Raw genomic sequence first — 26,594 nt, forward strand, 5'->3', positions numbered from 1 at the left:
CCCCGCCGCGCCCGCTAGCTCAGGGCCGCCCGCCGCCAGTCGCCATCTTGCCCCAAGCCACCCGCCTCACCTCGCGGGGCAGCATGGGAGACGCGGCGGCTCTCCGGCGTGTGCCGCACGGCCCCGACCACTCACGCTCACTCCCTCCCACCAATGGCCCGCCGCGGCCGGCAGCGTGGGCAAGACGGCTTAGCAGACACGGTAGGTGCGGCGGGCCCGGTTTGCCGGCTACACCACAAACCCTCCCCCTATAGGGCTAGCGGAGCGGCTCGCCGGGGAACTGCAGCTCCCGATATGCTCCACGGTGGCACAGCAGCATCCGTCGCATTGATGCTATGGACTACAGCTGCCAGCGTACTCCGCGGCGAGGTCTCGCCTCCCAGAGGAGCTGGCTTTTCTCCCGTCGTGCCCCGTGGGCAGCATGGCGGCGCTGGCGCGCTGGGCGCGGGTTCCGCTAGGGTCGGGAGCGCTGCGCTGGGGCCGAGCGCTTAGCGTGGCCGCCGAGACACGCTCCCCGCCGCCGCCACCTCCTCCTCCTCCTCCTCCTCCTCCTTCCTCCGCCGCGGGCCGGGCGCTGGCGGCGGCGCTAGGCGCTGGGACGGCGGCGCTGGTGCTGCTGTGGGCCCGGGAGTGCGAGAGCCGCCGACCCACGCTGCCCGCGCTGCGCGCCGCCGTGCCCGCGCCGCCGCCACCACCGTCTCCACCACCGTCTCCACCCGCCTCTCCCCGTGCCGCCTTCAACTTTATCGCCGACGTGGTTGAGAAGACGGCGCCCGCGCTGGTCTACGTGGAAATCGTGGGCAGGTACCGACACTGAGCGGTCGGGCCGCAGACCCGTTTCCTTCGTGATCATGTCCCAGTCCCCTCCCGCCCTGCCCTTCAGGAAGGGTCTGGCCCCGTTCTTCTCGCAGCCTTCAGGGAAGGATCCCAGATCCTTCCCGTCCCCCCGGTTGCACATTCCTTCCACCTCAGCACAGAGTAGCCCCCAGCTCCGGCCACCTGCGAGCCCCCGCCGGCATGTCCCGCTACGTCCCCATCCCGTGCCCGGGGCACGGCAGCCGGACGGGTCCCCCAGGTGCTGCAGGAAGAACGCACCCGTCCCGGGCGCCCGCTGCCTGCGCACAGCCGGCGGCCACCTGCCTGCCCCGCAAGGGACACGTCGCTGCCACCTTCTTGCTCTCCAGGCCCGTTAGTGCAAAGCTCCCCGGCAGCCAGTGGCCCCAAGCTGTCCCGTGGCCAGGACTCTGCTTTTACTGTTGAACTCTGCAATGTTCTCACTGGCCTGCATTTCCAGTCTGTCAAGGCACCTCTCAGTAGTAGCTCTGCCCTTCAGCTTGTTGACCTCTCTCTCCAGTGTGGTGTCAGCTGCAGGCTTGCTCAGTGCGTCCAATGTCCCCCTTTCCCGTCCCTGAACACAAAGGGTGTTAAATCATAGAATTACAGAATTGTTTAGATTATCAAAGACCTTCAAGATAATAACATCCAACTGTTAACCCAGCACTGACAGGTCACCACTAAATCATGTCCTCCAGCACCACATCTCCATGGCTTTGAACTGCCCTCCAGGGATGGGGACGCCACTGTTGCCCTGGACAGCCTAGGCCAGCCCTTGACAACCCTTCTGGGGAAGAAATTGTTTCTCATGTCCAACCTAAACCTCCCTGGTGCCACTTGAGGCCATTTCCTTTTGTCCTGTCACTTGTCCCTTGGAAAAAGAGACCAAGGCCCACCTCGTTCCAACCTCCATTCAGGTAGTTGTAGAGAGCCAGAAAGTCTTCCCTCAGCCTCCTCTTCTCCAGATTCAAAAATCCCAGTTCCCTCAGCTGCTCCTCACCAGAGCTGTTCTCTGGACCCTTCACCAACTTCATTGTCCTTCTCTGGACACGCTTCAGCCCCTCACTGTCCTTTTGTAGTGAGGGCCCCAAAACTGACCCCAGGACTCTAGGTGTGGCTTCGCCAGTGCCCAGTACGGAGGGATAATCACTGCCTTTGTTCTGCTAGCCACACTATTGGTGATCCAGGCCAGGATAATGCTGGCCTTCTTGTCCGCCTGGGCACACACTGGCTCACCTTCAAGCACTGTTGACCAACACCCCCAGGTCATTTTCCACCAAACAGTTTCCATCCATTCTTCTCCAAGTTTTCCCCACAGTGTGCTGTTGCCTAGACAGCCTCACTGTCCCCCCATCCTTTCAAGGCCTACCAGTCTGGGACACCCAGTCTGCCTGGCTGCTGCCTACCCTCCCCTCAGGGTCCTTCCACCCCTCTCTGACCTGTGCCCACCTTGCAGGCACCCCTTTTCAGGCCGTGACGTGCCCATCTCTAATGGCTCGGGTTTCTTGGTGTCTCCGGACGGGCTCATTGTCACCAACGCGCACGTGGTAGCCAATCGCCGGCGCGTGCGGGTGAAGCTGGCCAGCGGTGAGCAGTACGACGCTGTGGTGCAGGACGTGGACCAGGTTGCAGACATTGCCACCATCAAGATCAAGCCAAAGGTGCTCATCACGGTTGTGGAGAGGCTCCCTTCATTCCTTCCCATCTGGTCACCATCCTCCCCCCTCTCTTCCAGCACCCACTGCCCACCCTCCCGCTGGGGCGCTCCTCTGAGGTGCGGCAAGGGGAGTTCGTGGTGGCCATGGGCAGCCCCTTTGCCCTGCAGAACACCATCACCTCGGGCATCGTCAGCTCTGCACAGCGCGGCAGCCGGGAGCTGGGCCTGGCCACCTCCGATATGGAGTACATCCAGACCGACGCAGCTATCGATGTAAGGGGGGCCTGTGGCACTTTGGGAAGGGCAGGGGGGCAAGGGCTGTTGGTGTGATGAGGACAGAGGAGGCTGGAGGACATGGCACTGGAAGATGAAGGGGTAGTGAGGCTGTGGGGGCCATGAGGTCAGAGGAGGCTGGAGGACACTGAGAGATGAAGAGATGATGTCCAGGCTCAGCCTGTTTTCTGTGTGGGTCTGTGTGTGACCTGTGACTCTGCTGTGGGTCCTGCTGTGTGTTTTCGTGGCCTGACCACTGCTCTCTCCTCTTCTGCAGTTTGGGAACTCCGGAGGCCCCCTTGTCAACCTGGTGAGTTCTGCCTGCACCTGCGCTGCCTGGGGCAGAGATCTGCCATGTACCCATCAGTCAGTGCCCCTCAGTGGGAGCACCTGTGGTGCTGCAGCTGCTGGGAGGGAGCAACTGTCCCTGCTGCAGGCTTTTTGTGAGGATCAGCCCAGCATGGGTCCTGTGCAGCCTCTATGCTGGGGAACCTGAGCCTACAGGGCTCTGGGGTAGCAGGGCTGAGCCCTGCTCTGATAAGGTCCTTGGCTGGTGCTGGCAGGTCAGAGGAGGGAGCTGGGGGTCTGCAGCCCCTAGAGCCAGTCTCTGTGAGCCTCGGCTAGGTCAGGTAGGCCACAGAAGCAGCAGGCCAGGAAGGGATGAACAGACAGGCAGGACAGCCCAGTGTGCTTTCCTTGCAGGATGGTGAGGTGATTGGGGTGAACACCATGAAGGTGACATCTGGCATCTCGTTTGCCATCCCCTCAGACCGACTGCGGAAGTTCCTGCAGAAGGAGGAGCAGCGTAGAAGTGAGTTGGGCGCCTGCCTGCTTAGGTGTCAGGGGAAGGAGGTGAGGAGGAGGAGAGAGGGAGAAAGCTGTAGCACAGCTGGACTCTGGAACCATCTGGGAGAAAGGCAAGAAGGGCTGGAGAAACAGCCCTTGGGGTAATAAGATTGTCCCACCTGGTGTGCTCCTCTGTGCCATGGGAGAGCTGTGCTGCTGCCTCCCTGCCCACCAGGGCACAGTGTCTGCTGCAGAGTGTCCTATCAGCTCAGACTCGAGTCCACAGGAGCAGGCAAGGATTTTCCTCAGCCTATTGCTACTTTCCATTAGATCTCAATATATGGGAAAATCAGTGAACCATTTATTGGTGTGTACAAAGGGAAAGGATGACCCCTGTGTGCCAGTGGCCATGCTGGTGCAGGGCTCATTGCTGTTACCATAGGTGTACACAATATTGCCTCTTTTTGTTCTGTTGTGGTGATGTATTTAGGGCAGACCCTTGCTGTCTGCTTCTTGCGCTGCCACTGTGCAGTGATATTCTCAGTCAAATAAATGATGTCTCAAGCCAGGAGAGCAAAGTCCCCAAGACCTGCCAAGCTCTAACTGGCACATGGGACGTCAGTGAGCTGTAGGTGCGGATCAGAATGGATCCTTCTCACGGTGCCTGCCCTGAGGTGTGGACTAGGTGAGCTGGCTGGCTCACCCCAGCACTGCTGTGAGTGCATGTCTGCCTCCAGCCCTCTCATGGGTGTCCTTTCCTTCCCAGGCTCTTGGTTTGGCAATGCAGAGACAAAGCGCCGCTACATCGGGGTGATGATGCTGACTCTTACACCAAGGTTTGTATTCTTAGGTTGGGGGCCTACAGATTGGTCTCCTTGGGGCGTGATGACTATGGGATGGTATCTTCCAAATTAAGTGAGGACTCTGGTTTTGGAAGCATTGTCTTCACAGCTTTAGCACTCATGCTTATATCCCTCTGTGCTCGTGATCTGTTTGCACTCTGGGCTGTGTCAGGGTTAATTACAAGCTTGTAAGTTTCCACACTTGCAGCAGAATCTGTAAACAGATTAAAATCCCTCAACCTGTAGACCAGACCTGTCAATGATTGTCCTCAGGAGGAGGCAAGTGGGAAGAGGATGACTTCTTGCTGCTTCCTGCAGTTGATAACTGGCTGAGGATGAGCCAGCATGTGCCAAGGTGGCCAACAGCATCCTGGCCTAGATCACCAATACAGTGGCCAGCAGGAGTGGGGAAATGATTGTCCCCCTGTTCTGGGCACTGGTGAGGCCACATCTTGAGTACTGGGTTCAGTTTTGGGGCCCTCACCACAAGAAGGACATTGAGGGGCTGGAGCATGTCCAGAGAAGGGCAACAAAGCTGGTGAAGGGTCTGGAGAACAGGGCTGGTGAGGAGCAGCTGAGAGAACTGTTGAATCTGGAGAAGAGGAGGCTGAGGGAAGACAAATGACAGGACAAAATGAAAGTGCCTCAAGTGGCACCAGGAGAGGTTTAGGTTGGGCATGAGAAATAATTTCTTCCCCAGAAGGGCTGTCAAGGGCTGGCCCAGGCTGTCCAGGGCAGTGGTGGAGGTCTGTGGCCTTGGCTGTTAAACAGGCAACCTGAGGCAGGTGCCCTGCAGACTGTTGCAGCTGTGCCCTGCTGAGGGCGGGACAGCCCTGGTCAGGCCTTCAGGATGCTCTATTGCAGAGCTGTGAGCCCTGGGAAGAGGGGGCTGCTGCAGCTGTACCTGAGCCCTGCCAGCAGCACCCCAGATGCAGCAGATGCCTGTGTTGGGAGCATGCTGGACCTGCAGCCTCTCCTCCAAGAGCAGCCTGCTCTAGTTCCATGATTCCTGCAACCATCTTTCAGGAGACCATTACCTGATCTGTGGGGCTCAGCATGACTGTGGGGTTGGTAGCTGCAGCATACTTCCAGAAACACTATCAGGGTTCTGTTCTGCCCTTCCCAAATCTCTCGTGGCTCCCAGGTGTTGGCTGCGTTGGTGGGCTGCCTGCTCTGCTGAACACCTCAAGCAGAAATGAGGAGCAGGTGCTCTGTACCTCCTGAGATTCAGGGCAGTGGGGGTGGGAACAGTCAGCATCGCTGGCATGCCCAGTAGGTGGTGCTGGTACTCGGCAAAACCTATGGGATGTGAAGAGCTTCACTGGCCAGACACCAGGATGAATTCTGTCAGGGAAGAAGTGAGAAGTGCTGAGGACATGGATCCTCAGAAGCTGGTCCAGCATCAGGACAGCCAGCGAGCAGTCTAGCAGCTGGTCATGGGAAACGTCTGACTGCAGGGCTTGTTTGTGTCTAGTTGCTGGGATGATCTCCCAGCAAGGGATTGCTTGCCTTGGAATGGGGTGAGGACACTGTCTGAACATGCTCATTTGAAAGGCCAGAAGCTCGCCCTTGGTGCAGGAAGGAGGAGGAGTTCTGTGCTGGGTACAAGCTCTTCAGCATCCTGGTCCTGTTGCACAGTCTGTCTGGCAGGCAGGGCCTTCCTGAAACACCAGGCCTCTGCTGACCAATGGAATAGAGATGGGCCACCATGGTGGAGCTGAGCTGTGGTGGAACTCATAGGTACCCTCACCCTCAAGAAGCCAGGGGTAAAGACAGGGCCTTGGCTAGAACAGCTCTCTGCAGCCATCTTACAGTGAGGCAGGAGAGACTGAACAAAGGACTTTGCAGACAGCACAAGAAAGAGATGCTGATAATCAGGAACAGGTTCTGTGTGAAACCACTTCTGGTGAGTGTTGCTGGTGAGGTGTTACTCGAGAGACATGCAAAATGGAGTGGTTCTTTGTGCAATATGGGATAGAACTTGCTGATGTTGAGCAACTAGGAAACTTTACGGAAGAAAAATCTTATTTTCAAATGGAAAGGTGCAGCTTGAGTTACAGCTTAAGGATCTTCTTAAGCCAGGCAGCAGGAGGCCATAGGCATTTGAGAACCATGTCATCCACAGCTGGGTTGTAGGTTGCCTGTTTTCTTGCTTCACCTCTTCAACTATCTTTATCTACACCTACAAGTTATTTTGCTTTTGCCCTTCAAATCCTTTCCCCCATCCTGGTGGGAGGTGGAATGACCAAGCAACTGGATGGGGACTTGACCGACAGCCCACGTCAACAACCCACCACAGCTGAGTGCAGCCACCTTAGTGCTGTGTAGCCTAACATCACAGACCCACGCATGTTGTGTGTTTGCGGAGATGGCAGGAGGATGTGTGGTGTCCAGCTTTAGTGACCCTGCAAAGGAGCAGACGTGACTTGGCAAACATGCAGACCACATCACATCAACAGTTGTGTTAGTGACAGGACAAAGCACAAACTGGAGCACATGAGATGCCATCTGAGCACAAGAAATCATGGTTTTACAGCAAGGAAAGTAGTCCAAGCCTGGCACAGGTTGCCTGGAGAGGTCCCCGGCTTTGGAGATACTCAAAACCTGACGGGACACAATCCTGGGTGATCTGCTCTGACTAAGCCTGCTTGAGCAGTGGGGTTGGGCTTCTTTCAGGGAAGAACAATGCACAGCTCATGGTCCCTCTGCTCTGGTGAGACCCAGCTGGAGCATAGTGTTCAAGGTCTGGACACTTAGTGAGGAGCAGCTGAAATATCCAGAGGAGTAGTGGGAGGTGTGGAATTTAAGCCAGGCTTAGCAAACCTCATCCTGCAAGAAGAATGGGTGAACAGGGGCTGTTCAGTGTGCAGGTTCTAGAGGAGAGATATGGAGGTTCTTCAGGTTGACACATCTGTCAGAAGGAGGGGCTTTGTTCTGTGTCCTGCCCATCAGAGGAGGACAGAGACTGCAGCAGGGAGATGGTAGATCTGATACTGTGAAGGGCAGTTGGATGTGGGGCTGCTGCAACAAGACATGTAGCACCAGCAGCTGTGGTCAGCTGACCATTGCCTGACAGAGTTTTCCATCTCTCCCTGGCACAGTTAGGACTTCTGTCCTCTGGTGTCTGAGTGCTCCTGGGGTTTGCAGCTGGTTACTTCTGCCTAGCAGCCTGTAGGGATGCAGGAGAGATTCTGCACTGTGGTCTCATAAGTCTGTGCAGCTCTGGTGGAGTGGGAACCCTGCTCTGCCTCCCAGATCCTTACCTGGTGCTGATTTTCCCTCTGCAGCATCCTGACAGAGCTGAAGCTGCGTGACCCCACCTTTCCTGATGTCTCCTATGGGGTGCTGATCCACAAGGTGATCATCGGCTCTCCAGCCCACCAGTGAGTGCTGGCTGCTGCCTTGGGAGTGCCAGGGGGGTGGATTTAGCTCTTTGAGTGCTTTGCTCCTGAGCATCAGGGCTTTGGCAATCTGTTGATTTGCAGCAGAAACTAAGTGGTGATCCTTGCCCAGGCTTGGTGTCCTTTGGCCAAGGTACCTGCATGGCTGGGGGAACACAGTATTTTTTGAGTGCATTTAGAAGAGAGTGGCCTGCAGATCAAGGGATGTTCTCCTTCCCCTCTGCTCTGTCCTTGTGAGGCCACACCTGGAGTACTGTGTCCAGTTCTGGACTCTCCTGTTCAAGAGAGACAGGGAGTTACTGAAGAGAGTCCAGCAAAGGCTATGAAGATGCTGAGGGGCCTGCAGCATCTCTGTGAGGAGGGAAGGCTGAGACCTGGGCCATTGTAGTCTGGAGAAGAGCAGCTCCATAGGGGATCTTCTCAATGTTCAGCAAGAGCTAAAGGGTGGCAAACAAGAGGATGGGGCCAGTGGTGTCCAGTGACACGACATGGGGCAATGGTTCCACCTGAAATGAGGAGAAACTTCTTTGCTGTGAGGGTGCTGGAGCCCTGGAACAGCCTGCTCAGGGAGGTTGTGGAGTGTCCTTCTCTGGAGAGATTCCAAACCCACCTGGACGTTGTGATGCGGGCAACCTGCTACGGGTTTGGACTGGGTAATGCCCAGTGGTCCTTTCTGACCCCCACTATGCTGGGACTCCGCAAGACTTAGTGCAGCAGCCCCAGCGTTCTGCAGTGCCCAGCTCCTTCCTTCAGGAAAGATGAAACCGAGCTGAGCGCCGCGCCCACTTCACCTGCTGTGTGCTCCTGCTGTGGCTTTCCTCGCAGGGCAGGGCTGAAGGCAGGGGACATCGTGCTGGAGATCAACGGGCAGGTGTCACGCCGCGCCGAGGACGTCTACGAGGCGGTGCGGACGCAGCAGAGCCTGGCCTTGCTGGTGCGGCGTGGCTACGACACGCTGCTGGTGAGCGTCGTCCCTGAGGTGACGGAGTAGCAGTGCTGCTGTGCTGGGCGCTGCCTGGCAGCACTGAGGGCACGACTGAGCCGCGTCTGTGCCTGTCAGGGAGAGACTGGGCTCCTGAGGGACTGGAAGGGCTGGGCAGAGGGGCCCAACCCAGCAGGCTGGTGGTGCAGCTGTTCCCCCCTGTACTCAATAAAGCACTTTTCTAGGGACCCACAGTGCCATGTAGCCTCCTTCCCACAACAGCAGCAGTCACTGAGGGGGAGTCAGGGTTGTGTGGGACCCCACCCCTCCTGTCAGTCCTCACAAGAGTCCTTCAGCTGGCAAGAAGCCCACTGGCTGTCCCTCCAGCAACCTTCTTGGTCCTTGTAGAGGTGTCCTGACACCCATTCAGTATCTGCACACCCTGAGATCTGACTCCTCCATCTGTGCAGTTGTCTCCTGGGGTGCATCAAGAAGAGTGTGGCCAGCACATGAAGGGAGGTTCTCCTTCCCTTCTACTCTGCCCTAGTGAGGCCTATATGGAGTACTGTGTCCAGTTCTGGGCTCTCCAGTTCAAGAGAGACAGAAAGCTACTGGAGAGAGTCCAGTGGAGGCCACAAAGATGCTGAGGGGCCTGGAGCAGCTCTGAGGAGGAAAGGCTGAGAGACCTGAGTCTGTTAAGTCTGGACAGGAGCAGCCTGACAGGGGATCTTCTCAATACTCAGCAAGAGCTAAAGGGCAGGGGCAAGAGGATGGGGCCTAACTCTTGTCAGTGATGCCCAGAGACAGGACAAGGGGCAATGGACACAAAGTGGAACCCAGGAACTTCCACCTGAAGATGAGGGTGCTGGAGCCCTGGAGAAGGCTGCCCCGAGAGGTTGTGGAGTATCCTTCTTAGGAGAGATTCCAAACCCACCAGGACATTGTGATCCTGGGCAGCCTGCTGTGGGATGACCCTGCTTTAGCAGGGGGGTTGGATTGGATGATCCCCAGCAGTCCCTTCCAACCCCCACCATGCTGGAATTCTGTAATAGGTACCAGTTGAGCCATGGCTCATGAGGCCACCTCCTCTGTGAGAGAGTGACCCTGGAGTTGGTGTGTGGCAGGCTGTGCTGGGTGACTCTTGCCACACAGGCCAAGCTGGTCTGTGCTTGTTGGCATGTGCCTGGGAGGCCAGGGAGATGTGGTGTTCTGCTCACATTGCTTCCACGGGGAGCCTGCACCCACGAAACAGCTTTCCAGGCCATGGTGAAAGGGGTGTTCATGCTGGATTCTTGAGATGCTGGAGCAGCATCCTGCTGGCCCTGCCGCTCGCTGGTGGCTTGAGTCGGGGTTATGCATGACTTGCTGGCCGGCCCGTCCCTCCCAGCCTGGAGCTCTGCTCTCCCACGCACACGGCCTCCCTGGGGACTGCTGGGGCCCTCCCTGTGCTCTGCAGCTGTGGCTGTGAGCCCGGCTGACCTTTCCGAGAGGAGGCAGCTCTCGCTGTTCCTTGCCTCCCTGGCAGAGCCCTTGCTCGGCTCTGGCCGCCTCGGTGGCCGCGGGCAGGGGCAGCTCTGCGAGCAGAGCCGCCGTGGGGCAGGAAGGCTCGCAGGGAGCCAGCCGCTGCCCGTGACGGGGCTGCCGAGCCCCCGCCTGTTGTTTTAGGGAGATGAAAGCAGCACAGTTCCATAGGGTGCGGGGGTGGCTCCGGGCCGCCGCTCCCCGCCGCGCTCCCCCAGCCGCAGAACAGGCCTCTGCTTTCAGCCGCCCGGGCCCCGCCGGAGGAATTTGCTCCCGGGCCAGCCCCTGCCGGCTGCCGGCAAGGGAAATGTCGGAGCCGCCGCCGCCGCGTTCCTCGCATAGCTGCTGCGCGGCGCTGACCGCAGGGACAGGCCCTGCCTCCTCCCCACCGCTGTCCCCAGCAATGGGCTGGGGCAGAAGCTGGTTTTCCCTGCTGCCCTGCTGCAGATGGGACCCGCGCATCTGGCTGAGATGTGAGAGCTGCAGGCCTCCCTCCCTTGGCCCTTGTGCCACGTCCTTCTTCTGTGCCCGAAGTGCCCCCTGCCCCAGCTCTGCTAGGCTCTGTCCCCTCCTTGCCAGTCACGACAGCCCCACCTCTGCAGTCCGTGTGGGTCACAGCCCCGTGGTGGGATCTCTGCTCAGTAACACTTGCATTGCATGAGGGGAAGACAGCACTTCACCCCATCCCGGCTGCACCAGAGTGACCCTTCTGTCCCCTCTGGTGCCATGGGGCTGCTTCAGGCCAGAGCAGCCATGCTTGAGCTGCTGCTGGCCTCTTCCTCACCCACACAGGTGTCTCCCAGAAGGATTGGGACTGTCTTCAGCCCAGCACTGCTTTAGGGTGGTGCAGGCAGCTGCTAGAGTACTCCACATGGATATTGGATGTGGATGCAGAGGATGGGGGTCAGCTCCCACACTGCTGGAGCATGTTGGCCAGCCCTGCAGCCTGAGCCACTGCACCTCCTGGTCCTGCCAGGTTCATTGTCCCACCCCAGAGAAGAGCCAGCAGCCATCGGGGAAATAGAACTGGCAACTTTATAGAGAAAATAAAATTATAACTAAGAGGTGGGTGTGGAGGCCACTGCCAGGCAGCTGGAGGCAGTCTGGAGGCAGTGCTGCCAGGGCAGGGGCAGCCACACGAGCCCCTGGGGGCAAGGGGCTTCATGGGCACAGCCAGGGCTATGCAAGGCTGTGACTTCCTGTGTGGGTGGTGGGTGCTGGGCCCTGAGGAAAGTTGTGGGGGTGAGAGGAACCGGGGCAGAATGGGAGGTGGAGGTGGAGTGTAGCTAGGACAGCAGGGACTGAGAACAGAGGGGGACAGAGTTGGGGTACAGGACCTCCCAGACCATACCCACAAACGTAGCCCAGGGGATGTGGGCACAGAATCTTCTGGCCAGTGGTTGGGGTGCTTACCCCAGGCTGGGAGGTGCTGCTGTGTAGTGCCTTCAATACCATCTCCCAAAGTGGGAAGAACAGCTGGTGACAGTGAGTCCTGGGCAGTGCCCAGCAGAGCATGGCACCAGCAGTGCCATGCATGAGGCCTCCTCACTGGCCCCCCAGCAGCTTCCTCTAGCTGTGCAGGGTGAGGTAGGGAGATGCCCTATGAAATCTGGTTGTTGAGCTGACCTGGGTACCGCTCAAACCGCCTGTTGGCCTCCTCACTGAGCGCATCGCCTGCATGGGCAGAGGGCAAGAGCCATCAGCTCTGATGCTGTATGTCACCTGTCCTGCCAGCACCTCCACTCCCACCACAGCCATCCCCGCACCTCACCCCCCTGCTTCCTGGCACCATCCCAGCCATCTAGTCCTCCAGCCTCTTTGCTGCCCTCCTCCTGGGGCACCCCTGCCTGCCCACACCCTGCCCCCAGGTACTATCTCCCTCCATGCCACATCCCAGGGCAGTTACCAATGTGGCAGCTGTGCACCCAGATGCGATGCCCATCGTACTTGCAGTTGCATTTCATGGCATTGTTGGTAAAGTCACTCTCTGCCACCTCAAAGTTGGGGTTGATCACGACCTGTGGGGCACTGGCAGTGAGAATTGCAGGCCTCTGCCCCACATCTGGCAGTTCCACCTTCTCAGCCTCAGCAGAGCTGCCGCTTGCAACACAGTCCCCAGCACCCCAATCCCAGCAGGACCTTTCCGCCCAGCTGCAGAGGGATGTGCTAGATGACTCTGAGGAGCCAGTGGCTGTCACTGCAATGGGTGGCCCTGGGACTGTGCACTGGGTGCCCATAAGCAGTGTGGCTCAAATCAGGTGACCCTGGGCTGAAGCATGCCCAAGCACACAAGCCCTCCACATCTCTAGGCAGGAGGACAGGCACCGTCCCTCACCAGCACCCTGCTTCCCAGACCCACGATGTTCCAGCTTGCTCAGAGAGGGAGAAGGAACCAGGGGCCAGGGTGCAGGGAGAGCTGGGATGCAGGGGCAGAGAGTGGCGAGGTGCGGGGGCAGAGAATGGGTGTGCACAGGGGAGGGCTGCAAGAGGGTCTGGGGACAGCTCAGCTGCAGCACCTGCAGGATGTAGTTGCCAGGCTTGACATCAGTAATGTCGATCCACTGGCAGTCGATGTCATGCCGGTACAGGTCCCAGCAGCCCACGGTGATGCCCTGCTCCCCAAAGTTGGCACACTCATACCGCTTGGCCACATCTGTGGGCAGGAAGAGTGGCTTGTCCCCGTGCAGCCCCTGCCTGGGGCTGGTCCCAGTGTGATGGCCAGGAATGGGCAGCCCCACAGCAGGGACAGAGGCAGGGACAGTATTGCAGAGCTCCATGGTGCCCACTCACCTTCCTCACACTCAGTATCTTCGAGGCAGAAGCTGGCCTTGTGTCCCTCTGCCACCTTGGTGCCATTGGGTGTCAGGATGTCATAGTGGGTGAAGATGTCCATGCTGTGGTAGTGCCTGCAAGAGGGAGCCCACAGCACCCAGCTGCACCAGTGCCTGAGTGCTGGAAGACCCATGCAGCACATGGGAGACTCACCCCACCGTGCAGCAGCACCCCCGCTACTACCTTCCTGGCCCCTTGCTGTGGGGAAGGTCCCCACAACCTGCTGCATGGAGGCTACACTGCTGCAAGGTCAGACAGAGCTTGGGCCTGCCTTGTGAGGGGACATGGTTGTAGGAGGGGGCTCAGCTGCAGGGCACCAGCCCAAGCCAAAGCAGGCAAAACTGTACCCAGGGCAGTAAAAAGTGCCCCACCTGGTGTCACACTCCACTGATATCACCCTCACCCATCCCATGGCAGCAGCACCATCACCCTCTCCCCACCCTGACCCTGCTGCCTGCAGGCCTTTTCCTGCCTGTGTCACGCACGCACCGGTGGCACTCGTGCCAGACCCAAGAGTGGCGGCCAGCCTTGGGGCGGAAGTCAGCACGGCCGTTGTTGTGGATCTGGGAGGAGAAGCGCAGCAGGCGGCGGTGCCCGTAGGGCCAGTTGGCCAGGCGTGCCGAGCTGGCCAGGCAGTTCTCCTCAGCGGCGCAGTACAGCATGTGCAGGGGCCGGTCCTCGATGTATGCCGTCTCCTGCACCAGCGGGGCGTGCAGCAGCAGGTCGGAGGCAGCTGGAGAGCAGGTGGCTGCTTAGGGACAGATGGTTCCCCCAGCTGCCTCGCTGTCCCCAGCAGTCAGGCAGGGCTGAACCAGCCAGGGAAACATGTGCCCTCCCCATCAGCTGGGCACAGGCTGAGCCTGCAGCCCCATCATCTGCAAACACCACTGCTCACAGCACCATGTTCACCGTCCCCTATCCGCAGCCCCCAGCCCCACAGCACCAGCACCCACAGACCCCACTGCCCACAGTCCCCTCCACCCGCAGCCCGTGTGGCTGCTCACTCTCAGAGCAGATGACACCAGCAGCAAAGCGTGTGCCTGTGTTCCTGCAGCTCAGGCTGGTGCCATGGTGCTGGCAATGACTCAGGGACATCTCATGGCCGGCACACTTCACCCCACTCAGCACCATCTCCGTCACGTTACTGGCATCCCAGTACCACGTCTCCTGGGGAGGGGGTGAGACAGGTTGGGTGGCAGGGATGGCTACCGTGGGTGCCACACTCACACACACCCAGACTGAGCCAGCACTTTGTGTCATGGCACAGCCCTGCCCACATACCCAGTCTGCCCACACATGTCCCATCCCATGGCACAGAGAGGCCACCTCCCTTTGCCTCCATACAACCTCACAGCCATGCGATGCCTGTGCTCTCCAGGGTGTCACCGAGGCCTCCCCACCAGCACCTACCGTCACTGCATGCAGGGAGTAGCCCAGGCCCAGCTGGCGGCAGGCCACCATCGCCTCCTTGGTGGTCCAGCCATCGCTGCACACTGTACCCCACTTACTGCCTTGCTTCACCTCCACACGGCCCTCGAACATCGTCCTCCCGCCAGCCAGGCGGATCTGCGGGGAAGCCCTGGCACCATCAGCTGGTGCCCTGTGCCTGTCCGTGTTCCCACCCCATCCCGTCCCCATCCCATCCCCATCCCTGTCCCCATGGAGCAGTGGTGGTGGTGGCTTGCTGCCCTGGCCAAGCTGGTGCTGGCACCTACTTGTAAGCCGTGGTTAGCAAATCCCAGACCCAGCTGGCGACAGGCCACCATCGCCTCGAGCGTACCCCAGCCTTCACCGCAGACCAGGCCCCAGTGGGGCTGGTCCCCGTCACCAGCCCCCAGTGCCACTTCGACCCGCCCCTCGAAGCGGCTCCGGCCCCCACTCAGCCGAATCTGCAGAGAGAGGCAGCAGCAGCAGCAGCATCACAAGCAATGCCCACATAGCCAGGCACCTTGGGGGTGCACCAAGCACTGGGCACCCTGGGGCACACAAGGAGGTGGCAGCCAGGAGCTGAGTGGAGCACGGCACAGATCTGGTCAGCAGGGAACTCACCAAAAAGGGCAAGTTTGGGGCCAAGGAATTGCGTGTGAGTTTGGGAATTGTCTCACCAAAGCAGGGAAAAATGGTTCATTTTGAAATGGCATTTGCATTTCAGAAATGACAAATACGAGAGAGTTAAACATTATTAAAAGGCTCCAGGAGGATGAAATGATAGGCCAGAGCCAGCAGGAGCACGTGGTTCCATTTGTTCATCTCATCATCAGAAAAAAAATAATTCTCTCCTGGTTGGCCCACAGGGATTATTTTTTTTCTGGTGCTTCTGGTGGAGAGCTGGCATGGGCTGGCAGCAGGAAGCACAGCAGGATCAGTAGCCCCACACCTCCCAACACTCAGAGCCACTGTGGCCTCCCTTCTACTCCTCTCTTCACAGGGCAGCTTGGGACTCCCACACACAAAATCCCTAACCCCCCAAGGTAGCCCTGGCCTCAGACCAGGGGGAAATGTGTGGGCTGCAATGGGGTGCAGAGGAGGAAAGATGATGGACCACTTCACAGTGCGTGCCATAGGCCCTCCCCAGCACCCCGCTCCAGCCAGCCCCGTGGCACGCACCAGAGTCTCGTAGCCCATGTAGGGGATGTTGCAGCGAACAGCTGCATCCTCTGTGTGCTTGCAGTCCTCCTGTGTGATGTTCTTGAAGGGGCAGCTCCAAAGGGACTTCTCAGTGCCAAGGCACTGCACTTCATTCAGGTAGATGGGTCCCGTCCCTGCCGGGGGAACAGCAGGACTCAGGGCTCAGTGATACAGGGATGGCCATGGCCATCCTGATCCCATGGCTGCCCTTGCTCCTTGACATGCATCAGGAGAGCCCAGTATGCTCCTGGCCCTGCTCAAGGCCAGCAGAGCCTTACACCCAGACAAGTGCCTCTTCCACATGCCCAGGAGGGCAACTCCTGTCCCCTCCACCCCAGCATCCTCACCTTGGCCCATGCGTGCCCCAGTGAGGGCCTCCTTGGCACTACCGAAGCCCAGCTCCCGGCACACCACACTGGCTGATAGCAGGTTCCAGCGGTCATCACAGATGGTGCCCCACTCGCTGCTCTTGAGCACCTCCACACGGCCCTCACCAACCTTGGCACCACCCTTCAGGCGGATTCGCTGCTGCAGGGGAGCAGGGTCAGGCCATGTCATGGGACAGTGTGTCCTGTATGGCACAGCACAGTGCAGCAGGGCATCGCACAGCATGGTGTGGCACAGCACAGTGCAACACAATGGGTGCTAGCTCTGACTGGCACACACAGGGGCTGTGCCAGGACAGGACCCCATCTCCATCTCCTGCTCTAGCAGTTGGTCACCCAGGGACCGGCAGACCTGCTCTTGGTTGCAGCCTGGGGCACAGAGCCCTGCAGTGGGGCAGTGGCCAGCCGTGGGACACCACAGGGCTTGTCCTCCTCTCCACAGGGCTTACCTGGCCCTGCTGCTGCCGTCGCTGTTTCTTCTTGTGACCATTGCCAGTGGTGAAGAGGGGCCCAGGCACACAGCTGACGACGGCAGGCATGCCAGCCCTGCAGGCAGCCGAGGCATTGCCCCGGTAGAATTCAAAGGTGCACATGGAGAGGTGCACCTCAGTGCCCGTGCAAGACACCGAGTGCAGGCGGTAGTTGAGCTGCTGCCGCTCTGAGAACAGCCTGTCAGGAGAGAGGAGTCCTGAGACACAACCAGCCTGGCCAGCCTGCAGTGAGGGGTCGACAGCCACCCTGCCTGTGACTTCACTCCATACCCATGCCCCTGGCATCGTCCCCTAGGGAGAGACATAGTGCCTGTGGGGTGCCCACCCCTCAGCAGCTGCCTGTTCCACATCCCCAGCAGCATGGGAACATGAATTCCGGTGGGACTGAGAAGGCTTCCTGGCACTCGGGCTCTCCACTGGAGCCATTTACCTCTTCCTGGGCCCTATGTCCTCCCTGCGCTTTTGTTTAGGCTGAGACTTGGAGGCCAGCCTGGAAAACAGAAAACAACCGTCAAGGAGCCCATGGTCTCAAGCTGACACCTCCACCAGCTGTGGCAACACCGGGAGCACAGCCCAGCCCAGCTTTCACTGGAGACTGAACTGGGCACTTGGCCCTTAAAAGACACTCATGCACGTCTCTTTCGTGTCACACATGGGTGCAAGAAGCGTATCTGCTTCCAGCAGTGACACAACTGCCCACAGCAGTGATGCAGTTTCCTGCTCACATTCCACCAGGAAACGGTGCTGGATGAAGCATCCCATGCTGCCTTGTCACACAGCAGAAGATCAAACACCACTGGCAACGATTTGATCTGGCAGGTACAAGTGAGGTGTGCCCATGCCCTCATCCAGACACCAGACACTATCACTGTGCCACACTCGGAGGGAAGCAGAATGCCCAGCAAGCAGAGCACCAAGCAAACAGCACAGCCAGTGGGTGTCCTCCCCAGTGTCACAAGGCACAGTGGGCTCGCTGCAGGTCAGCAAGGCTGCCCTGATGTAGGTACGGTCCAAACATGCTCACTCAGGGAGGAAGATGCCAAGGAGGGCCAAAACCCCAGAGACCACAAGGAGTGAAGTGCAGAGTACCCCAAAATAGGCCAGGGGACTGACACCCCCAACAGGACACAGCAAAACCAAGCCTGGCAACTGACTCTGCTGGCCAGTGGCAGATCCATGTCAGCCCACACAGCCCAGTGAGCCCCAGGGCACAGCACAGGGCTGCCAGGAACCAGTATTCAAATGGCTGGAGGACAGCAACACCCTTTACACTTGTGAAACCACATCTCAATCCTGCACCCAATTCTGGGTCCCCAGTACAAGAAAGATATCAGCCAAGTGCTGCAAGCCCTGGGGAGAGCCATCAAGAGTCAGGGCTGGAGAAGAGACACAATGCTGCTCCAGCCTGAGGCTGAGGTGGGTTTGGGGGCCCTGGTATCCACCATCCTACCCCTTCAAAGGGCTGTCAGGGGGCCAGAGTCCAGCTCTTTCAGCCATGGGAGGGAAGAGCACAAGAGAAACCAGGTGCCAGTGGCAACACAATGTTCAGGCTTGGTGTGATAAAAGCTTTTTCTTTGTGAGGGCTGCATAACATTGCAGAGGCCACAAGGCTGCTGGTCTCCATCCATGGGGGTTTCTAAAAGCCAACTGGATGAAGTCCTAGGCTGACCTACAGCTGGCCCTGCCCCATATAGGGGTTGGACCAGGATTCTGCCAGGTTCCTTCCAGCCTGGATTAGCCTACAACCCCATGTATGACTGCAGCCATTCAGCCCCAGATTGATCAGCCCTGGGAAACCAGCACTTGACTACCAGGAATCAGCTCCTGCTCCAGGCAGAGGGAAGGGAGCAGACCACAGCGTCATGGCCTTCACAAAGCATCTCACCTAGTGCTGTGGGGGAACTATCTACTTGTTGGAAAGCAGCAGTCAACACCAAACTGCACCAGTAGCAGCATGATGCATGGAGCAGGAGCACTGGGTGGGATCTGAGGAGACCCCACAGGCTGAGCCTATCTGGATTTCCATCACCAGGCTGCAGGAGCTGGCGAGGATGCCAGCTGGGAACACAAAGCTGGGAAGTGTCACAATGAAGAGACTGTGATGTGTCCACAGTGTAGGGCATCTTCGGCCTCAGAGAAGGAAGTAGCACCCATGGCCATGTGCTAGGGCAGAGCAATGTCCCATGGTGACAGTGGGCTCAGGTGAGAGCTGCCATGCCACAGCCCACAGTGGTGCACGCAAACTCACTGCATCTACCACCAAACCCAGCAGCAAGCTTCAGGGACAAAGGCAAAGGGAAGCCAGAGTCCTTCAGGGACTGGCAGAGGCAGCAAGAGCGAGGGGGCAGAGGGTGCAAAAGATCCTAAGCAGATGCAGAGCTGGGGGCAGGACCTGTCACACTATGCCCATCAAAGCAGTGTCCAGGACTGCAGGGCAAGTGCTCTCATGACCACACCAGGTCACCCTGCCAGCCCAGACTGCAGGGAATGGAGAGGTGCACAGCCTGTCTAGCTTCCCCACTGCTGGTTTCTGCAGAAAGCAGCCCATTCCCACAGCTCCCCCTCCACTGGGAGAGGCAGCTCAGCTCTGAGGCTGCTGGTCCCCACGGGGCTGCAGCACAGGACACCACAGCCGTCTCCACATCTCCCAGGGAATCCTGCCCATGGTGGGTTGGCACTGCAGCCCCTGACCCCAGTGTCAGGGCTCCTGCCTGGTGTGTGGGATGGGGGCTGCTCTGCCCAGAACATCACCAGCCTCAGAGGAAGATTGCCTCTCACAGTGGATGGGAGACCTCAGGGCAAAAGGCAGGTCCCACCAAAGTGGGGCTTGCCCTGCCTGCCCAGCACAGCCTGGATCCTCGGTCTGCTCCATCTGGATCCTGTAGTGCCAGGATCTGTTCTAATGGCAGAGTCCAGCGAGGCCGGAGAGCCCAGCTGTGCCAAGGGCACAGCAGATGGGGCACTCCAGCCCCTTACCTGCCACCTGGCCTTAGGCTCCGGCCCTTCATCCTGGCTGCACGCTTCAGCCGCCTGCAGGAGCAACACCGCAGCTGCCCAGTCAGGGGCACATGCAGTGCTGGGCACCATGCCTGGCACCACACCGGGCACCAGCATGTCTGTGCCCACACCCTGCACCCTTCACTTGAGCCATGAAGCTGCTGGAACATCCCTGCCCAGCATAGCAGTAAAACCTTCCCTATGGATGGGGGACACCTGTGCTCCATATTGGAGGAAGACGTGGAGATGCACCATTGCCAGGGAGTACACATTGCCATCGTGGAGTGGACGTTGCATTACTGCATGGGGCAAGTGGGCAGCCATGGCCTCCGGCCACACCACTGCTTCTGGCCATGCCATGCTCCTCCCAGCCACGCTGTGGCTCCCCAGTCCAGTCCAGTGAGTGCCCATATGGTCAGCTGGGGCCAGGACTGTTGAACGGCAGGGATGGGAGGGATGCTCCCAACAGTATGGGCCTGTCCTGACCTCCAGCACTGTCTCATGTCCTTGGCTCTGTCCCCAGCCCTGCCCCACCCTATATCCCTAGCTCTGCTCTGACAGCCTGGGTCCACAGGCTCTCTAACAGCCTTACTTACTTGTAGAAGTTCCTGTTGACCTTCTTCTCAGCAGGGAAGCCCATCATGCCACAGACCACACGACTGTTCTGGCTGTGCCAGCCCTCGTCACAGATCTGTGCCCAGCCATCCTTGTAGCGTACCTCCACGATGCCCTCTGACACTGGCAGCTGCTGCCGGGCCCCAGACACCACCGGTCGCAGGCGCACCTCCTCCACATGATTCTGCTCAGTCTGCAGGGCACAGGGCAGCCTGGCTTGCACCACAGCCTGCTGCCATGGGTCCCTGCTGGTCCCTGCCCAGAGATGCCCCGAGGGTGTGGGCACAGGGATAGCCAGGTCCCACGTCCCTGCAGGTCACTTGCATCAGCCCTGGGTGGCTAAGGACCTAATCCCAGAATGTGCAGATAGTGACCTACATCCCCATTTCTTGGATGCACAGCCAGGAGAGCCAGCACTGGTGTTCTATCACCCCCGGGAGGGGGTTGCCCAGAATGCCCCACACCCAGGAACCCACACAGCACAATACAGCAGCAGGAGGGATATTGAGCAAAGCCAGCAGGGCATGGCCCAAGCCCCACTTGCCTCACAGGAGCCCTGCTATCCCATGCTCAGATTTGTGCCATGTTCCCACTCCCAAGCCACAGCCTGAGCAGGGCCTTATCCACTGTCTGCTGTTGTGGGAAGCAGCAGCTCAGGAGAGATGGGAGAGGCCATGGCAGTGCTGTGCTGCTGTGAAGGGATGACAGGGACAGCCTGTGTCACAGGGCTAAGGGAAGGCACCCACAACGTCCCCTGGGCCTGGACATGGCAGTCAGCCAGTGTGTAGTGGGGAAGCTGCCTCCCAACTCTTTGTGAGTATGGAGGCCAGGCTGGGCTGCCCCGTGGCAGGATCCTAATGGCAGCTCTCTGGAATCCTGGGCAGCACTGGCTGCCTATTCTGGCCAGCAGCTTCCTCACCTCAATGACGTTGGAGTCCTTGAAGCCTGGGATGCGCTCATCCTTGCAGACAACACCTGCATCTTCCTCATGGCTGCAGTCACTGTTCCCCCAGCCCCGATGTTTGCAGTCCCCAATGCTCTTCTCACCTCCAGCACAATTCACATTGTCCAGCCAGATCCGCCCTGCCAGATACCAGGGCTGGGGTGAGGGGGTCCAAGGCCATGCAGCACTCCCAAGACCAGGGAAGGTGCCCATGGAGCATAGCCAGGACCAAGCAGGTGTGCAGCAGGAGTGTGGATGCTGGGCAGAGTGCAGCCCTCCCTCGGCACACAGCCGAGGCCAGTGAAATGCCAAGAGCAAAGCCCTGAGCAGGGGACCTGCGGATGAGGGGTTTCCACCTGCCCAAGGGGCTGCTCTGCCAGACATAACATGTGCCCTGGATCCATACAGTGTCTCAGCTCTAGCACAGCCTGCTGTACCTTTTGCCAAGCACCTGCACCAGCCCAGAGCTGCAGCCCCTCTACACCACCCAGGACCACATGCTGTCCCGCAGCTGCAGCGAGTGCATGCCCACAGCCGCTCCAAGCTCTGGACACAGGCAGGGCAGCTCACACAGAAGCACACAGAGTATGTGCACATGTGCACACGTATGCACACACATGTCCACACACCCCGTCAGGCACTCAGCAGGCACTGGCCCTGCCTCCCACAGCCCAGCACCCACTTCCAGTACATGCAAACCTGCTGCGGGATGCTCGGCACCCCACAGCAGCAGCCAGGCAGCCCCAGCCCAGCCGGCCCCCAGCCCGTGCAGCACAGGGGGGCTGCGCCCAGCACCCCTCTCTTACCCATGCCTTTGCCATACTTGGCGCTGTGGGCCCAGCCCGTGGCAGCCACAAAGCCGAGGTGCCGGCAGAGCACGTGCGCATTGGCCAGCGTGAAGTCGTCGTCGCAGATGGTGCCCCACTCGTCGTTGTAGAAGACCTCCACGCGACCCTCGTTGTGTTTGCGTGGGTAACCAGCCAGGCGGAACCTCAGCTGGGGTCCTGGGTTGGCTGTGGGGCCTGGCGGGGTGGGCTGGGCACTGTCTGCCCACAGCCACAGGAGGCTGCTCAGCAGCACTAGCAGCTCCTGCCATGCCCATGTGCCACAGCCTCCCATGGCAGCTTGGCTCTGCAGGGGCAAAAAGGGTCAGGCTGCATGGGTATGCGAGCCGTGCCGAAACCCCAGCCCCATGCGGGTCAAACCCCTGCTCACACATGGCCCCACCCAGCACCAGCGTCCCAGCACCAGCCAGAACCAGTCCACTCCTGCTACTGGCCCTGTGCCCTCCACCCGCAGCCCCTTGCATAGGCCCTGGACCCCAGGGGCTGCTGTCAGCTGTCCAGTACCTTCCCAGCACCTCACACCTCTCATGAACAGCCACGACCAACATCCCACCACATCAGGTCGCACCTCCCACGCCAAGGAGCAGTGACACAGCCAAAGGGTGTGCATCACCCAAGGAAAGCCAGATGGACAGGAGGGGCATCAGCTGCCCGAGCTGGAGCAGGACCAGGGCCCAGGGAAAGCCCAGCTGGACCAGCCAGGAGTCTGATCCACCAGGAACTGTATAACAGCACTGCTATGAGGAGCTGCCAGCCCAAGAGCTAGGCAGCCAGAGCCTCCCACATTCCTCCAGCCCTCCACTAACATCTGTGTCTCCGGAATACAGTCGGGAATGTGGTGTTCCTGCACCAGCCTCATCGGTAAACAACGGTGAAAACCCTTCTCTGTGAAGCCCTTCCCAGTCCTCAGGGACCACTTTAACCCCTGAGGTGCCACTGCAGCCCAGGAACTGCCTTCCGTATGGGTAGTGTCAGACCTGCTCCTGACATGGCTTTGAGGACAAAGCTCTGATGCTTACCCTGCACCACTGGCACAACAAGCCACCTGCCCACCATCACTGCAGCCTCATGTCACCCTTCCAGCCAGGCAGTTCCACAGGTGGGAAAGCATACCCCAAACCTGAGAGCCTCCCCCAGCAGGTCCACCAGAACCACATCCCTGCACCCCACATTCCCCATCCCGAGAGCAGTTCCTGCACCTGGGCAGCTTGTGCTTGTCTTAGAAAGAGCAGCAGGTCTGGCTCAGCTATGGGCAGGGCTGTTTTAGGCCTCCAGTGCTCAGACACAAACCCTGCACAGGCTCCCAGTGTGGGGCTGCGTCACATTGACCCCCTCACAGACCCTCCCCATGGTGCCAATGCACTTCCCTCACAGCCTCCATCCCTGCTCTCCCACAGCTCACTGCCTGCTCTCCAGTGTGTGGGACCAAAGAGGGTATCAGGGTATCCTCCTGAACCATGGCTGTTCTTCAGGTTCCCCATTCCCTGGACTAAGGCCTGTCCCATACTGTCCCTTTGCTTTCAGCCCCTCAGCACCTGTGGGGTGATGGCAAGGTCCCTGCACCAACTTTGGGCAGGAGGTCCTCACAGAATGAAGGGGCCGTGGAGTACCCCCTCTGAAAGTATAGCCTCTCTGCAGCCTCATCATCAGCCTGGCCACCAGCACACAGACGGTGGCTGCTGTGGGTAACCACCACCCCACCAGCATCCAGGGCAGGATGTTCACAGAGGTTCCATTAGCAGGAATCAGACGATGGAGATCAAGACACTGTTCCAGCCTTTGGGAACACCTTCTAGACCCAAGGCAAGGATAAACCATGAAACCAGGATGGTGCCTCTTTATCATGCCCATCGCACCAACAAAAGCCCCTGAAGGGGCCCAGTTCTGCTGCCTGCCTGTCCCCTGGGCACGTGCCACACTGGAGGTACCTCCATCAGGTCCCTGGGGATAAGCATCTAGTGCCTGCAAGGATGCTCAAAAGAGGGCAAGGAGTAACAAGGACCAACAACACTTATACAGGCCAATGCAAGACATCTTGATGGGACATGCACCGGCTCCTTTACGGCAATCACATCAGTGTGGACCAGCTCTCTCCTCTGTCCCAGCCTGAGGCACAGGGGACACCAGGCAGGAACGTGACAGACTCAGGGCAGCCCACAAGCCCTGGGGTTGGTGTGAGCTGGCTCTGTGCTCCCTACACTTCAGCTGCCTGCTTTGGCACTGCCAGAGCACAACAAAGCCCAACAGGAAGCTGTTTGTGGGCAGGCAGCAGGGAAAGGCTTTGCTGAACCTTTTAATCAGCATGTTGTGGCAGGAGAAAGAGAAGGGCAGGCACAAAGGGCCACCCCAGCCCTGCCAGCAGCCCAGGAAAGGGGTTCTCTGGGCTGGCCAGGGTAGGAATGCTCCATCTCCGCTCTGCGAACACAGCAGTAATAAAACACTTCTTATTCCACCCATTGGTCACCACAGGGACACCCCCTGTGCAAATGAAGCTCTCTATAAATCTTCAGAGCTCCACTGTGCACCACACACAAATGTGGCACTCTCAATGCTAACTGTGACCCACCTTAGCAGACATGGAGAGCTGCAAGTGTGTAAGAATAAAGCTTCACCAGCACTTGCCCCATGAATGAGCAAAACAACCTCTGCTGACATGGGGAGCCAGCAGCTCCAGGAAGGCTTACAGCATAACACTAAGTAACAGCAGCACAATTAATGCCAATCTCCAGAGCTCTGCAGAAATAGCTCGTGTCACAAAGCTGGTGTGGCCTTTCATGAGATCACAGGTTTGGGTAATTGGAGTAACTGTGTGGATATAACAGGCTGAGACTGGAAGGCATTCGATTCATCTGGCACCACCTTTTAATGAATAATCAGCACTCAACAAAATCAGTGCACCTTCTACTAAGTGGATTAAAAATGGTCACCTGCTGGAATTAAAATGTGGTTACAATGGGGAAGTCATCATTTAGTGGGCTTTCTGGTGAGGATCACATGCTTTTCAAAGCAAAATCATGTCTGGATGAGTATAAAAGTCCTCTCTTGGTACAGTCTGCAAAGACACAAATAGTCAGGAGCATGCAGATTGTGATGGGGACAGATCTGGACATCATCATGTAGGCTGTATGCTTGACTGTGAGGAACATATAAGTCCATGCATTCAGGAACAAAGCATGTAAGACCAAGGACCAGAATATGGCACTTCAGAAAGTTCTTGGGCTTTGCATGGCAAAGTATTCAGTCCCAACATGCCCCAGTGCCCACTGAGTCCCAGCAGGGTGACTAGGATCTGATCTGCTCAATCTGAACAGGATCACCAAAATCACTGGTGTCAGGGAGACCACCTGGCTTGATGACAGGTCCCAGCCTCACCTCACAGTGACAAGGGGCAGCCCCACATATGCCCACAGTCTCACAGCCCTGCCAGACTCCCACATACAGCTGGGCACAGGGCACAGCCAGAAAAGCTGATGCTGGGTGGGCCTCCACATCCTGACACTGTGGTGGTCAGTTTGAGAGCTGCCCAGCTGCATAAGGCCAGGACAAATGTCCCCCAGCCCAGGGCCCAAGCCCCTACAGCAGTGGCAGGAGGTGCTCTGGGACAGGGCAGGGATGTCCTGCTGCAGCCCAACTCTGGCACCCCCAGCTCAGCCACCTAAGCCTCTGTATTCAAAAGCCCACTGTGGATCTCTCTTCCTCACAATCGTTCAATTGCTTAAATTTCTGCCATCTATTTCTGCCTTAACTTCAGCTCGCTTCCACCCTTGGCACTCTTCTCCCAGGTCACAGCTTTCCTCTGCTGTGGCTCCAGCATCCCTTGTTCCCACTGTAGTTCCTCTGCTCTCGCAGTGCAGCTTGTTCTCAGCTCCTGCCATTCATCTCAGCACTTCCTGGTGAAAGCTCTGCTCTTGTCTGCCTGAGCCAACAGCTGCCCATGTGAGCTCCCTGGGGCATGGCACAAGCCATTTCCCTGTGCCTGCACCATCTCCTTATTGGCGTGCGCTGCAAGTCCACAGGCAGGAAGATCAGGCTAACAGGGCTCTCATTGTCCACGTCTCTTTTTCCACTTTCTGAAATACGAGTCATGAAGTTGCTCTTCTCCAGCCTTGTGACACTGCCCAACCTCCCCACTCCACTGCCAAGCTTTGCTCTGGATCCTGCCAGCTGCTCCAGGTCAGGGAGCTCGCCCCCAGCCCCAGCAGGAATGGCAAATGGGGTTGATCTGGGCACAGCATCTCCCAGTTCCAGCCTTTCCCTCCAGCCCTGACACGGCTTCATGGGATGCTGTCCTGCCAGCTGGCACAGCAGGAGGGCACAAGATCAGTGCCATAGCTGGGACCCTTTGGTCCCTGTACCATGGAGGGACTCAATCACCCAGCACAAGAGACCCAAGGGGCATTTCCCATCTCCTCCCCACCTTGGCCAGGGGAAGGTCCACCGCCCTGCCCAGCATCCACAGACTATTCCTGCTGGGAACAAGGGTCCCTAAGGGTGACCGACTCCCAACCCCACTGGCACAAGGGACAGCTGGTGCCACCACCAGCACAGCAGGAGGATGTGAGCACTGGTGCTTCCAGAGGATCAGGAACCTGCAGGAGCCATGCACATCCCCTGAATGGGT

The 26,594-nt window shown here is 58.7% G+C and overlaps 2 protein-coding genes across 3 annotated transcripts; one reads left to right on the top strand and one right to left on the bottom strand.

Moving 5' to 3' along the window:
* The first annotated feature begins 421 nt into the window (after positions 1 to 421).
* HTRA2 (HtrA serine peptidase 2) lies at positions 422 to 8,820 on the top strand. The gene is given in 8 exon segments (XM_054383062.1): positions 422 to 804; positions 2,291 to 2,508; positions 2,511 to 2,764; positions 3,042 to 3,074; positions 3,467 to 3,575; positions 4,317 to 4,386; positions 7,680 to 7,775; positions 8,619 to 8,820. Coding segments are annotated over 8 exon segments (1,329 nt in total). The 3' UTR covers positions 8,785 to 8,820.
* Positions 8,821 to 11,836: 3,016 nt separating this feature from the next.
* LOXL3 (lysyl oxidase like 3) lies at positions 11,837 to 22,247 on the bottom strand. 2 transcript variants are annotated; one of them, XM_054383033.1, is made up of 15 exons: positions 21,935 to 22,247; positions 21,105 to 21,268; positions 20,167 to 20,378; positions 19,550 to 19,603; positions 17,004 to 17,063; positions 16,532 to 16,751; positions 16,044 to 16,224; positions 15,676 to 15,830; positions 14,784 to 14,957; positions 14,073 to 14,235; positions 13,558 to 13,801; positions 13,027 to 13,142; positions 12,753 to 12,889; positions 12,143 to 12,254; positions 11,837 to 11,910 (listed from the first exon to the last, which is right to left on the bottom strand). In XM_054383033.1, exons 1-15 carry the CDS (start codon positions 22,245 to 22,247, stop codon positions 11,837 to 11,839), a joined length of 2,379 nt encoding a protein of 792 aa, XP_054239008.1. The 2 variants fall into 2 exon arrangements, with proteins under 2 accessions (XP_054239008.1, XP_054239009.1); XM_054383034.1 differs by lacking the exon at positions 19,550 to 19,603.
* Between the last annotated feature and the right edge of the window lie 4,347 nt (positions 22,248 to 26,594).

Source organism: Indicator indicator, chromosome 8, assembly GCF_027791375.1.
Source record: "Indicator indicator isolate 239-I01 chromosome 8, UM_Iind_1.1, whole genome shotgun sequence".
In the NCBI taxonomy this organism is placed as follows: domain Eukaryota; kingdom Metazoa; phylum Chordata; class Aves; order Piciformes; family Indicatoridae; genus Indicator; species Indicator indicator.